The sequence below is a fragment of the Panthera onca genome, chromosome C1 (assembly GCF_046562875.1).
Source record: "Panthera onca isolate mPanOnc1 chromosome C1, mPanOnc1 haplotype 2, whole genome shotgun sequence".
NCBI lineage: Eukaryota > Metazoa > Chordata > Mammalia > Carnivora > Felidae > Panthera > Panthera onca.
This window is the reverse complement of record NC_138346.1, coordinates 217,409,944-217,423,136: the sequence shown is the minus strand read 5'-3', so window position 1 is coordinate 217,423,136 and position 13,193 is coordinate 217,409,944. Positions and strand designations below refer to the sequence as shown.

At 53.0% G+C, this 13,193-nt stretch overlaps 1 protein-coding gene across 1 annotated transcript; it reads right to left on the bottom strand.

The window, feature by feature from the left end:
- Window positions 1-1,158: 1,158 nt before the first annotated feature.
- Window positions 1,159-7,621, bottom strand: ICMT (isoprenylcysteine carboxyl methyltransferase). Its single transcript, XM_060625004.3, has 5 exons — window positions 7,316-7,621; window positions 6,346-6,434; window positions 5,284-5,453; window positions 4,289-4,506; window positions 1,159-2,440 (listed from the first exon to the last, which is right to left on the bottom strand). Exons 1-5 carry the CDS (start codon window positions 7,508-7,510, stop codon window positions 2,258-2,260), a joined length of 855 nt encoding a protein of 284 aa, XP_060480987.1. The 5' UTR covers window positions 7,511-7,621; the 3' UTR covers window positions 1,159-2,257.
- Between the last annotated feature and the right edge of the window lie 5,572 nt (window positions 7,622-13,193).

Sequence of the window (13,193 nt, the reverse complement as noted above, 5' to 3'; positions counted from 1 at the left end):
GGGTGAGGGCGCCCCCCTAGTCCCGCCCCTGGAAGAGCTCTTTAAAGCCCAGGTGGTGTAACAGCAGCACCTCGCCACAAAACACCAGGTCCACGTTCTGGGCTCAGGGCCCCGGCAGGAAGGTGGGCTTTGAGAATTCCAGCAGGTGGGGCAAGATGAGATCGCCAAACGCCAACACCTTCAGACTTTCTGTCCACAAAGCCAGGGGGGCCATCATTAGCTGTTCTCCATCTATTAAAGACAGCTTCACAGCCCTCAGTGGGAATGAAAGTTGGGTCCAATCCCGGTAGATACAGCACAGCACTTTCCCTCAAGCAGCTGGGGATGGCTGCCAAAACCCCAGCCACACCCTCCTCCATTCTGCATTCCAATGAGCGGAGCTGACTTTGCTAAGCGTGGTCTGGAGAACAAGTCAGAAGTGAGTCAACTCGAGTTCCCAGAGTAAGTGCATGTTGAGTCCCACTGGGGAGTGCCCCACTGGGGAGTGGGGAGTCCCACTGGGGAGTGCCAGAAGGACCTGCTGCTGAGTGCTCCAGCGGCGGCCTCGGCCGGCCTGGCTGCAAGGCCCTCACGAGGGCCGATGGTAGAGTCCGCTCACACGGGCGAGCGGCATCCCAGGAATCAACAAACCCGTAAACCTCTTTGGTATACATAATAACAAAAAAATTAATTAGGCCATGAAATCTAGAAACAAGTGATGTTTCTGAGTTGGTAAAATGCTCTTCTGAACACACGTTTCCAGCGTCTGGTACAGCTAAGCAACGTCCACGTCTGTGTGACTCTGGCACAGGATAGATTTCATTCACGCCATTCTCTCTCATCTAAGTATTAAAAACGTTTGACGTTGTTCTTCTAAGTTTTCACAACACCCCTATGAGGTAGGTGGTACTGACCCCATTCTACGGATGGGGAGTCTAGGCACGGAAAGGTTAAGTGGCTCCTCGAAGCCGCCCGGCACGGCGTGGCAGCACAGCAGCCCTCCAGCCGGGGCCGCCGCGGCCGTCGTAATCAGGCTCCGTTAGCGCCACAGCGGAAGGATTCCACGCGGAGACCAAGGCCCTCTCTGGTCCAGAATTAAACAAGGGTCCTAAAGCTTACGTACTTAAAGCCAACCACTTTCCCCAAACTTGAAAAACAAAAATACCGACTACATCTCCGTCGGGACCATTTGCTCTATTTAAGACTCTCGTACACTGACTTGCTTGAATGTTGCAGTGGTGTGTGCGTAAACCCCCTTGGGAAAGACAGTGCGAGATGATGTTAGAGATGGTGAAGTTCTGAGAACAGAACATAGAAATCAACAGTTGAGAGATTTCAAATGAAACAGAAAAATATAAGCTATGGTGAAAGACTGAAATCCCAAACCAACGGAGAGCAATACTTCCCGGTGTCTGACGACGCCTTACACAGAGCACGTGCTCAGTGAGCATTTCTCTGTTAAAGGAAAAATGACACCCCTTTGACATGCCTGTGTCACTGACAACAGCCCCCTCTGGGGAGAAGAGCGGGAGCCAGGACCCCGGGGAAAGCCACAGGGGTCCAGTCTCCCTGGCCAGGGGTGCCCTTGTGAACACAAAGCCACTCAGCCAAGTTGTCTGGAGGTGTCCATTCTGCCAGATAAAAGTTGGGGCTATAAACACCAAGTGAGTCCCCTCTAAATCTATACTGCTATTTATAAAAAATAGATATGTAAATACGATTAAATATATTAAGAGCCAAAGTGCCTTATAAAGAATTATCTTAAAACTGTATAGATGCTCATGCACTTAAGCACAGAAAGAAGGAGGTCGAAGCTGTGCTGTTTGTGTTTTTCGGTTAAAGATTCTGAACGAATTTCTAACACTAAGCACTGATGCCCACATACCCCTTCCTGCAGAAGAAGCCTTACTCGACATCATGAGCGAGTCCACCTCTCCCGAGGGGTCTTGGTTACACTAAATACCTCGTGGGCCATGGGCTCTCGCCAGGGCCCTTCTGGAGGGGCACTGTTGAATATTGCTGTTATTTGCTCCTTGCCCACCTTTAATCTATGTCCTACCTTGATTGAGCCCAAGAACAGATTGCTCTAGGGTATGGGGTCCTTTGGTCCTAAGGCCTTCTGACCGTTTGGTCTCGAGTGATATTCCAGAAGAGTAACTGGTGACGTATAAAATGATTCAGAAAATCCATTCTGCGGCGTGGCTGCCAGAGGCAGTTCTGTCCCGGGCTGTGTGGAGGGGGGAGGCCCCTTGGCCCAGCCTGGCCCGCTCCTGCTATGTTATAGCTCCACCTTGACCCCTTTTATAAAAGGCAGGCCTGTGGGCACCCGCTTCTTATACTCCAGGTACTCGTCTCCAAAAAAGTGAATTAATGAGATCTCCTCTTCTTCTGTCCGATCTCGGAAGAATCGCCACACCGTCAGAGCGTAGCCAACGCCACAGATGGGGTTGCACAGCATCACCTGACAGGGGACACAAAGTCGATCGGGGTCAGAGTGTTCTGACACCACGAACGTCAGCAGCACTGCTTCTCCTGAACACCCGCGGTCGACTTCCCGTCAGGGAAGGGCCCCAGAGATTCTCAAATACTATCAGGGTCTTTGAGAGCAGCGGCCAGGGCACACGCACTGAAACCACCCCACCGCGTTCACATTAGAGCTAAACGCTCATCACGGCAGTTTTCTTTCATACGCTTTTCTGTTGTTCCTCTTATGTGAGAGGTACCTAAAAATTAAAACATCAACTTCTCAGATTTCAGTCCTCGAGGCTGATGGCAGCTCCCCGTGGGGCTCCTAGCCTGTCCCTTCCTGTTCCATGCACCCCCTCCAGCCTGCAGCTGCCTGGTCCCCGGCCCCTGCCCTGCACCCCACCCCCCCCGCCCCTCTGCCGCCCCAGCCCATCCCTGTACCAGATCCACTGCTACCTGAGCTTATGAAATCACTTCTTTCTTCAAACCACTCCCCTGCCCCAACCCAGAAAAGCAGCACCTTGGCCACCTCCTCTGGCCCCTTTTCTCTGGGCTGTACCCCCACTCTGACTGCCTCTCACTTCCTTACTCATGTGTTTTCTCCACTCTTAAGAATGTCTTCCCCGCTGATCCACAGCCAAACAGTCCCTCCAGGCCAAGAACACCTCCCGGCTCTCAGGAACTTCCTGTGCTGTGTGGGAAACCCACTACTCCACCCCTGCCCCTTCTGATGGACCCCTACGGACACATGTCTTCCCCCTTGGGCGATTTCCACCAAGAGCCAGGCACATGCCCTTGACTTCTTATTCCCATCACTACTTACTGGGCACTTAACCGTATTCCAGGCACAAGTTAAGCCCTTTACGACCAATAAGCCCCTACAATGAACCTATGGGGCGGCACTGCTGTCCTCAGTGTGTGAGGACAGAGAGGCCAAGCAGCCAACATGACAGCCAGGACTGGCCCTGTCAGTGCCCCAGAGCCTGTGCCCTCACAGCCAGCAACCACATGTGGCTTCCCAACACACCCTATACTAGGGTTTCCCAACTGCAGCCCACAACCTGTTACTGAGCCCCGAAATCCATTTAGTGCATCACAAATAACAAGATAGAAAACAGGAGTATTTTGTACTCAGTAAGAACAAATATTGCTCTGGGAAAGACCTGTTCCGTTTTCATGCATGTCTGTGTGCCGGGCCACAGTGTAAAAAGACCTATGGTCAAAGAGGTACGAAAACTCTTTAGTCCTAGAGCACTTAAATACATAGGCAGCATTTATGGTAAATTACACGATTCAACTACAATCAACTTGTTCCCAGGGAGTATGATCGTTAATGCAGCAGTCTTAAGTTTCAGAAATGAAAGTTTTAAAATAAATCCTGGGGCGCCTGGGTGGCTCAGTCAGTTAAGCGTCCGACTCAATTTTGGCTCAGGTCATGATCTCACCATTCGTGAGACTGAGCCCCGAGTCAGGCTGTGTGCTGATAGGGTGGAGCCTGCTTTGGATTCTCTCTCCCTGGCTCCCAGCCCCTCCCCACTCATGCTCATGCGTGGTCTCTCTCAAAACAAACTTTAAAAAAATAAATGAAAAGAAAAGAGAAAAAAGGAAAGAGGAAAGGAAAAGAAAAGAAAAGAGAGAATAAATCATGTGTGGTAACCTGCCCCTTCTACACCCACCGAAACACAACAGAGGGCACATGCACCTATTTGAAGGAGACCAATAACCTTGCAGATCCAATGAAATCCACTGAACTGTACATTTCAAAATGGTACATTTTATGCCGTTAAATTTTTTAAAATGTAAAAAGAATCCAAGGCAACCACTGTCATTTCTGATACTGTACCTGGGTTCCAATGCTCCAGTAAAACCACCCAACGTAAGAAGGATGCCGAAACCAAGCATACACTCCGCTTGTCACCAGGGTATGAGTCTCTGATTTTTCATTCTGCACCACGTGATTGAAATTGGAACCAGCTGTGAACATGGCCGCTTTCCTCAGACATTCTCCAAAGACCACCATCAGCAACCCCAAGGCACTGAGCCAGGTGATCTGCTTCAGTTCTGGAGGAGAGACATGTGACAGACAGGAAGTGAAGACATGGGCCCATGGAGCTCCCCCTGCAGATGCTTAAATTGAACCTATTTCTCCAAGGCCAGCAACATTAGAAACATGCTAGTGGGCAATTAGCATTTGTCATCACATTAAAATTTAATTATAAGCAAAACACATTCCCCTAAGTCGTGCTGTTCATTTGCTTCAAGTGCCAACAACCCGATTAGAGCATCATGGCAAAGACCTGATGAGCTCTCCATCCGTGTCCCTCTGTCACATGCCCCTCCTTCCCTTGGGGACAAGGACAGCTAAGTGAAGCAGAGAGGGATCCAATGTTTCCCATTCTGGCCCTTTACCAAATCCTGGGAACCACATATATTTTACTTAATTTGCTGTGGAAAGTTCCATTTGAGAGTAGGTTTCAGATGCAGAGGTTTTTGCTAATAACATCTTGACACGAAAAGTCTCAAGTCACAGAAAATGAACAGATGCAAATCTCTGACTGTAAAATTAGAATTATAGCTATCGAAGGTCGGGACTTCACATGAGGTAGTGCGGTACGTCGTGGAAGGCTTAAAGCAAACGGTCAACATGTCCTCCGTTCAAAATCCGGAAGCGGAACCCACAAGCTGTGCTTGTCCTTTATAAAGAGCTTAGTGAGGACGGAGAGCTGGGGAAAGCCACTCGGGGAGATTACACCTGGGAGGCGAGCCCACGTCACCACCCTCAGGCCTGCACAGAAGCCACCCTTCTCCCCTCCAGAGGGAAACGTGGGACACACTGACCTGGCCAAAAGATATTTTCGAGTGTGAACTCTATCCAAGAAGAAAGAGCAGCTACTGTGTACTCCAGACTGTGATTCAGGAGAAAGGAATCCAAGGACAGACTTTTGGGGTTATTGACTGCTGTGACCAAATATTCAGAATAATGGAATAGTGACAAGGAGCACATATACCTATTTAAAAACAAAAAGAAAGAGAGGTAAGTTGAGGCAAGGGAATCAAGTTGGCCATAAGTCCAAGTGCAGATCTGGGTCTGCCAAACTGTCCCTGAATTCTCTGAGGAGGTCCTGCTGTCACCTGCCTGAGAGTGGACATCAGGCACCCACATGTCACGTTACTCTTCGGGTCTGCAGAAGGTGGGGCTTTGAAAAGACTACTTTTGAATGTAACAGACCCCACAAACAGACTAGGGTCATGAGGGCATTATGGGCCCTTCAGTCTTTTAGAAAGGATACCACACCACACAGTAAAATATGAAAGTGGAACACAGTCAAAACAAAGCAGTGATGTATGTTGAATACAAAAATTCAGCCAAACAGATAACTCCAGCAAAGAAGGATTAGATGGCTCAGAGAACTGATAACGGGAGTTAAAGCCTTTTACCTGAAGCCACTGGTTCATATCCAGGTCAGGGACTAGAAGGCTCAAGGGACTGAAATCATAGTGTAGGGGAAAATCCTACAGTGGCCGTGGGGGAGGCGCTAGATGTGACCTAATAGAAATTAGAGACGGAAAAGGCCTGTGAAGACGAGCCAGAGCCTTGCCCCTTCCTGTCACTGAGGACCTGTACCCTCTTCTGGGAAGGGCTCGTCACATTACTGATGAAGGCGCCTATGGGGAGGGTGCCAGGGAGACCTGTTTCTGCCTGCAACAGAAGCAACCGATGGGCACAAGTTCTCAAGGTCCGAGACATAGGGATCTAGCTGGACATCAGAGACCGTACAGAATCCTCAACAGCCTTCAGCCAGTCAGAGAGGAGACACAGGGATGAGGATATACCACTTCTGACCCTCTGATCCTCCCACCCTTGCCTCAAAACCACTCTTCCCCCCAAATACATCTTACCAGCCAAAGTGACTCCAAGAAGACTGGCTAAAACTTAGCAACATGCCGCAGCCGAACACGAAGCCAAGGAAGCAAGCTCGGATGGCTATCTGAAATGCACCCAAAAGAAGCTCAGTCACCGGGCTGTTCCCTGAGCACACATCCGGGCTGCAAGAGCACACACCCCACTTCCTTGGGACAAGTAGGCTACTGGGAAACACTTAGAGCTGATCTGCTCAGAGACTAAGAGGGTAAGGCAAACGTGCCTGGGGTTCAAATCCCGCATCCACCCCTCTCTGGTTGTGTGGCCTTGGACAAGTTACTTAACCTCTCTGGACCTCCGTTTCCCCCCTATACACAACGGGGACAACAATGCTACCTACCTTTTAGGACTGCTGTGAAGAGTACCCGCATAAAGCACTTAAGAGTGCTGTGTGTAAGTTCGAGCTACCATTGCTATCATTACTGCTATTATGATTCAGAGCAGTGGGAACACCGCATGAACCTCGTTTACTGGCCAGACTCTCCCGAGTCCACGCAGCAAGTCTAGTCGGGGACGTGCGGGGCTCTGTGCCCAACCCCCTCCGAGTAACACTGCGGGGGCTTCTGACCTGACTTGGCGGCAGGTTAAGTGTGTCTCCACAACTTAAATGACATAAAGGAACTCGTGGGCCCGCTTCCTCCCCACGCCAAGCGCAGCTGCTGAACCGCACCAACTGCAACTTCCCACCCACTCCGCGGGAGAGAGAGGGCCCGCGACCCACGCCCCGCCCCCCCCCACCCCCCCACCCCCCCACCAGCCTGGCGAGGCGGGGTCCCTCCTGCCAACTGAACTTCCGGAGAAAGAACACGCCCGGGGGAGGCGGTCCCTCCCACAGGCCCAGCTCCCGGCCCACCCCGATCCCGAGGGGGACGGAGCCCGCGCGCTGCGCCCAACCCACCCGGGTCCCGTCCTCGCCCCGGCCCCGGCCCACCCCCGCCCGACCCGCACCTGGTAGCGCGGCGGCCGGTAGAGCAGCAGCAGCAGCGCGTTGAGCCCAGCCACGTAGAGCGCCAGCCCGGTGCGGCCCTGCAGGCCGGCGCGCGTGAGCAGCGGCAGCGCGAGCACCGAGGCGCCCAGCAGGAAGGTGGCCAGGCTGAGGCGCGCCTCGGAGCCCGGCGGAGCCCGCGCCGCGCAGCCCGCCATGGCGCCGGGCGGCCGACGAGCGGGCGACGGCGCCGGCTGTAGCCCGGGGAAACCTGCCCGCCGCGCCTGCGTACTGCGCCGCCGACGCCGGCTGGGAAGCGCCGCCGCCTGGAGCCCCGCGCCGCCCGAGAGCTCTCGCGATACCGCCGCGCAGCGGGGCGGGGACCCGGCCTTGGCGGGAGCGCCCCGCCCACGGCCCCGCCCCACCCCGCCCCGTCAGCCCCCGGGGGAATCCTCTGACCGCCCCCCCGCAGAGCGGCGGACGGCGGGCGGGGCGCCTGTGGCCCCGGCCGAGAGGCGGCTGCCGGCGGCTGCCAGAAAGCAGCCCCAAACTCAAGGACGCCCCTGTCCCAAGAAATCAGCCTGAAGCGACCCTGCCCTCGGACGGCCCCGCGCGGTGCCCCGGCGAAGCCGACACCCCTCGGCGCGCAGGCGCGAGCGGGGCGGCCCGCCAGGCGCCCAGGCTGCGACCGCGCGGGGACCCTGCCCTGGAGGCAGCCGGAACACCCCGTACCGGGCAACCGCGCGCGGGACGACCGCCCACTTCGTGGTGAGGGAGCATGTTGGCCAATAGCGAAAAAGCGCAGGAGGCTGCACCGCGTTTTCCAAAAGGCAGAATTCAAAAGTTTACAGTGTGACTTTGGCTTCGCTGGGGAAAAGCACAAGCAGACGTGTGAGCATGGGGAAAAGATTGGAATTATTTAACAGCGGTCACCTTCAGGTGGTGGGACTCGGGGTGACATTCATTGTCTTCTTTATATGTTGTATGTTTTTGTGTTTTCCACATTGCCCACAGTCAACATACATTACTTTTTGAATCGGAAATTGCTCTTTTTTTCGAAAGGGTTAATGTCCTCTTCTGGGGAGCTCACAGAGGGATGATGAAGGAGAAAAGCAAGTGAGCAAGTGACCAGAATGGAGTATGGCGGGTGGGAGTGGACAGGAGCCAAGTAAGAGTGGAGGAGAGGGAGGGGCTCCAAGGAGGGGCCTGCGGATGGGCGGGCAGAGGGCTAGGAGGCAGCTTGGAAGAGAGGCTGGAGCTAGGTCTTGGGGCACTCGGGGACCCGCAGCGTTAGGCTGGAAATGAGAGCAAGGACATCTGTGGGGAGGGAGGGAGGGAGGGTTGGCACTGAGTTTGCAGACACAGAGGCAGGAGAAAGGAAGCCTGAGTTGGGATAGGGGACAGGCCCCCGGGGAGGCTGGAGCCCAGAGCAGTGGGTCAGAGAGCGCGAGACCAGACTGAGCTGCAGTCAGCCAGGCCTGCATCTGAGCCTCTGGCTGCCCCACTCTCTCGTCTGTCCCTGCAGGACCTGGCAGGAGGCCTGAGGTCTGAGCAGCTGGGCTCGGGGAAGGATGGAGAGCCTGGGATTGAATCCTGGTCTGAGGACTGCAGTGGCCCAGCTTTGTAACCTCGGGCAAGTCAACTCCCAAGTCTCAGCGTCCTGTAAAACAGGGGTCCTGATTTCACCATCAGGTATTGACAGTGTCCTCCCAAGCCTTGTACCGTGTTTAAATGGTGCTCAGGAGACATTTGCTAAACTGGGTTCATGGGAATTGAAAGGAGATGTAATGTTTTTGTTGTTTTTAAGTCTGTTTAACTTTTTTTTTTAAGTTTTATTTATTTATTTTGAGAGAGAGGGAAAGAGCATAAGTGGGGAGGGGCAGAGAGAGAATATCTCAACTCGACTCCATACTGGCAGCACAGAGCTGGACATGGGGCTCGAACTCACAAACCGTGAGATCATGAGCTGAGCTGAAACCAACAGTCGGATGTGTAACCAAGTGAGCCACGCAGGCGCCCCAACTTTGTATTTTAAAACATTAAATCTCCAGGGTGCCTTTGGCCATTGGAATCTGCTGTCCACACTGACTTAGGGCCTTGATCTACCCCCCAGGGACTGGCTTCCTTCTGGGGGCAAAGAGTAACATGAAATCCAGTTTAGCCAGTCCAGGCAACCCCCTCTCCTTTGCCCATCACTTCAGACCATCCTTCTCCATCAGCCCTGATTTAGGGAGCATGGGGCAAGCTGAGGACAAAGTACAGGCTAACAGCACCCCCACCCCCACCCCCACCCCGGGTGGGATATGTGTCTTCCTCCGACACTCCTGACTGCTCAAGAACAGGGGAAAAGAAAGGAAGCAAATGTCTGACTGATGGAGATCACAGTCATACAGAACAGGAGTCTCCTTCAGTCTACGGATAACTTAGTAAACTGCAAGTAAAAAGCAATCTTCTCCATAGTCTAATCTCCAGAAACCTATAGACTCCGTTTCCTGGAGCCCTAATAGCACCCTCACCAAGACGGAAGGGGGTTTAAGTGCTTGCCACGGTGATGTGGGAAACAAAGGCAAATGAAAAATTGAATTCCCTTACTGCCCACAGCCCAGTGATGAGTCCTTGAAAGGGGCAGAGTGAGCAACCTCCCTCAAGGAGCTCAGCTGCCTGGACGATGACACTTTGCTAGGGGCAAAAGGGAATCTTGGCTTAACATTATCCTGACACCCCCCCCCCCCCACCACCCAGGATCCTGTGAGTCTCCTTAAACACATAAAAACTATTTTGCAAACCTTATTTGTCTTTAATCCCCAAGTATATGTTGGCAATTAAACTCCAAGTATATGACTCCTGATATACATCTAAAGGGTCTCATGAGTGAGGTTTTACTAAGCAGTAATAAATGATGTTTTGCTAACAACAGCTAGACCCTCAAGGTCCTGGAAACCTTTCTTCTAAAATTTCTTAGAGACTTACTCTGTCCCTAACCCCCTCCCAACCTGAAGGTATATAAATCAGTTACTCTTTGCAACCCCAGTGTAGCTCTTTCTTGCCACGGGCCCCGTCCCGTGCTTTAATAAAATCACCTTTTTTGCACCAAAGACATCTTTGAGAATCCTTTCTTGGCTGTGGGCTCCAACCCCCCACCATCACCCCAAAACCTCATCAAGCCTCATCTTGGAGAAGGAAGAAAGGAAGGGGAAGCAGTCTCTTCCCAGGTATGGCCAGACCTGAGGGAAGGGGGATTTTTAGAAGTGACTGGAGTTGCTGAATCTGTCAGGACCTAGGGCTCACAGAGTAGTAAGGGAGGAAACAGGCAAGTAAGCAAATATATGCACACACTGGCATAGAACCAGAGAAACAAAGTCACACACAGAGATACAGAGATGCACAGAGTAACAGTAATTCAACCAGCGATACGGACAGAAACACACAATGAGTCCTGCTGTCCTACCAGAGAAAAGCAACCTGATCAAAGAAATCCACTCTGCATCTGGCTCTCATCCCCAGGCAGGAGAACAACAAACCCATAAAAATATAAGAAAATAAAGGAAAACTACTCAGCCCTGGGATGCCTTACTTGCCTTCTTTTGTAAAGAAGCATTTGAATGTGTTTTGTTCTTGGAGCTGGGAGGCAAGGAGAAAGGGAGCCCTTTCTCATGCAGGAAGGTCCCTCTGCAGGGTCTCCCCTGCACGTCTCCCCCCGCCCCCATCCCCCATCCTGCTATTCACCCACCAGCTGAGGTGGTTTTCCATCTTGGGTCTAAGTGCAGTTTCCTCCTGCTTAAAGAGTCCTAAGAACCAGCTTGACTTTTCCAAGTTAAACTGTAGGCTGAGATGAAATTAGCCTCTCTCTCTCTTTTTTATTTTTTTTATTTATTTTTCTCTCTCTCTCTTTCTTTTCTTTATGATTATTTATTTATTTTGAAAGAGAGAGTGTGGGAGAGTGGCAGAGAGAGAATACCAAGCAGGTTCCTGCTGTCAGCACAGAGCAGGACTGGGGCGGGGGGGGGGGGGGGGTTCGATCTCGCGAACCATGAGATCATGACCTGAGCCGCAATCAAGAGTCAGACACTTAACCGACTGAGCCACCTAGGCGCCCCTACCCTTTTTCTTAAACGGGGTTGCTTTATAGAGCAAGAGAGAATGGAGCAAGTGCAAAGCACGCAAGACGCAGGTGCTAGTGAGAGGTGTGAACCAAACACCTCAACCCACACCAGCTTCCCAGGATGAAAAGTTTGCTCTTGTCCAAGCTTGACACCAAGTAAGAAAAGGTCTGAGAACTGGCCTCTCCCCTCCCTCTGCCGGTGGGTCTCTGGTCAGTTATTGCCGGAGGGGCCTCTGGGGCTCCTTGTCACTCACAGGCCCTCCGTCTCATCCACTTCCCACATGGAGGCCAGGAAGGGCCTGTTCATCTCCCCAGGAGGGAACCCTGATCCTCCAACAGTTTTCTTCTCCCTCCTCTGACCATTCTGGGCTCCAGGCATGAAAGCCTCCTCTCTCTAGTGTGGAAACGGGTAAATGATGTGAATTTATGAGCACATCAGCCCGAAGTGCCTAAGTCACAAGTGCACAAAAGGGCCGGGTAAATATTTAAAGATTAGAGCCAGCTGGGGAGAAACACAAAGGCCTGGGACAATGGGGGTCTCTCTGAATTCACTCTCCCTCAGCTGGGCCAGCCCGGTTCAGCGTTGATGCACTCACCGGAGTCCCAGCCTTTGTCCCCTGGAGGGCCCTTGGCTGCCAGGCCATTCGGAGTTCCAACACAGCTAAAGAGAGTTAAACAATCGCAGCCACTCCAACCCCATCTGGAGACAAATGGCTGAGTCATTTCAGAGCTTTTGCTGTGTCCCAATAGTTAATTACACGAAGCAATCACTTCATTCCCCTTTGAAATGCATCTGCAGAGACGGCCGGCTGGCGTATTTCTTCCCCGAAGTCACCTCGCGGGCGGTGGCCTCTGCGGCACTCCCCAGTAAACTAGCATTGCTTCCAATCCCTGGGTGCTGCCGGAGGGAAAGGGGCTCTCACCCAGGGCGGAGAGGTTACACAGGGAGGGCCATCGCCTGGGAGTATCTGGTGCGGCTCTTGTCCTGGGGCCTGCAAACCCCCCGCCTACCTCCTTTCCAGACCTTAGTTGCTCTGTAACAGTGTTTCTTTAGACAAAGTCGAGAAAACCAAAGGGGAAAGGGAGAACGAAGGCACAGGTCGCTTTTTGCCTTCAATTCCCAAGCCTGAGCAAGCAGAGGACTGAGTGTTCCTTGAATCCCCCCGAGGTCTCCAGAACTACAGAAGGATTTTTTTTTTTTTTTTTTTTCCCTTGAATGAGCAAAGGGCAACCTGGGTCTCCCCAGCGCTTTGCCGGAACTCGTGCTCCTTTCCAGGCCCCCTGGGGAGCCCAGATGCTAAAGATGGAAAGGGAGTCGGTGGCCTACATCCCAGTTTGCATAAGCCCGGCTTCTAAGATAGTCCACGTCCTTCCCAGCAGCCGGAGAGGCTTCGCCCTGCTTGCTCTTAGATAAGGGGGGGAGGGTGTGCTGCCCCTCCCACCCCACCTCGGAAAACGCACCCGCCCAACCTTTACGCACACCTTCGGAGCCCCCCACCCCCACCCCCACCCCGCCTGCCTGTGAGTGTGCTGAGGGTGGTCTAGCTCAGGACTCACAGAGTGGGGGAGGAGGGGAACTGGGTCTTAGTGGGGACGTGGCCGCCCAGGAGCCCGAATTGCGCATCAAGTGGAGATTTCTCCGCGCGCGGGGAAAAAAGGAGGGTGGAATCCTCACCAGGATCTGTTTCAGCCCTGAGTCCTGCCCGACCCTCGCCCGACTTAAGGGCGGTTCTCGGCGGGCGAGCCGCGCTGGGAGTGGGGAAACCCGGAAAGCAGAGAGAAAATCAGCCTAGGCGGGG

What these genes read in the sequence shown, in the direction of transcription:
- ICMT (XM_060625004.3), bottom strand. Translation starts at nt 7,510, where the DNA reads ATGGCGGGCTGCGCGGCGCGGGCTCCGCCGGGCTCCGAGGCGCGCCTC. An exon ending in ACCGGCCGCCGCGCTACCAG is followed by an intron (nt 6,435 to 7,315) that starts GTGCGGGTCGGG and finishes GGTGCATTTCAG; the next exon opens with ATAGCCATCCGAGCTTGCTT. An exon ending in ACTGGAGCATTGGAACCCAG is followed by an intron (nt 2,441 to 4,288) that starts GTACAGTATCAG and finishes GTCCCCTGTCAG; the next exon opens with GTGATGCTGTGCAACCCCAT.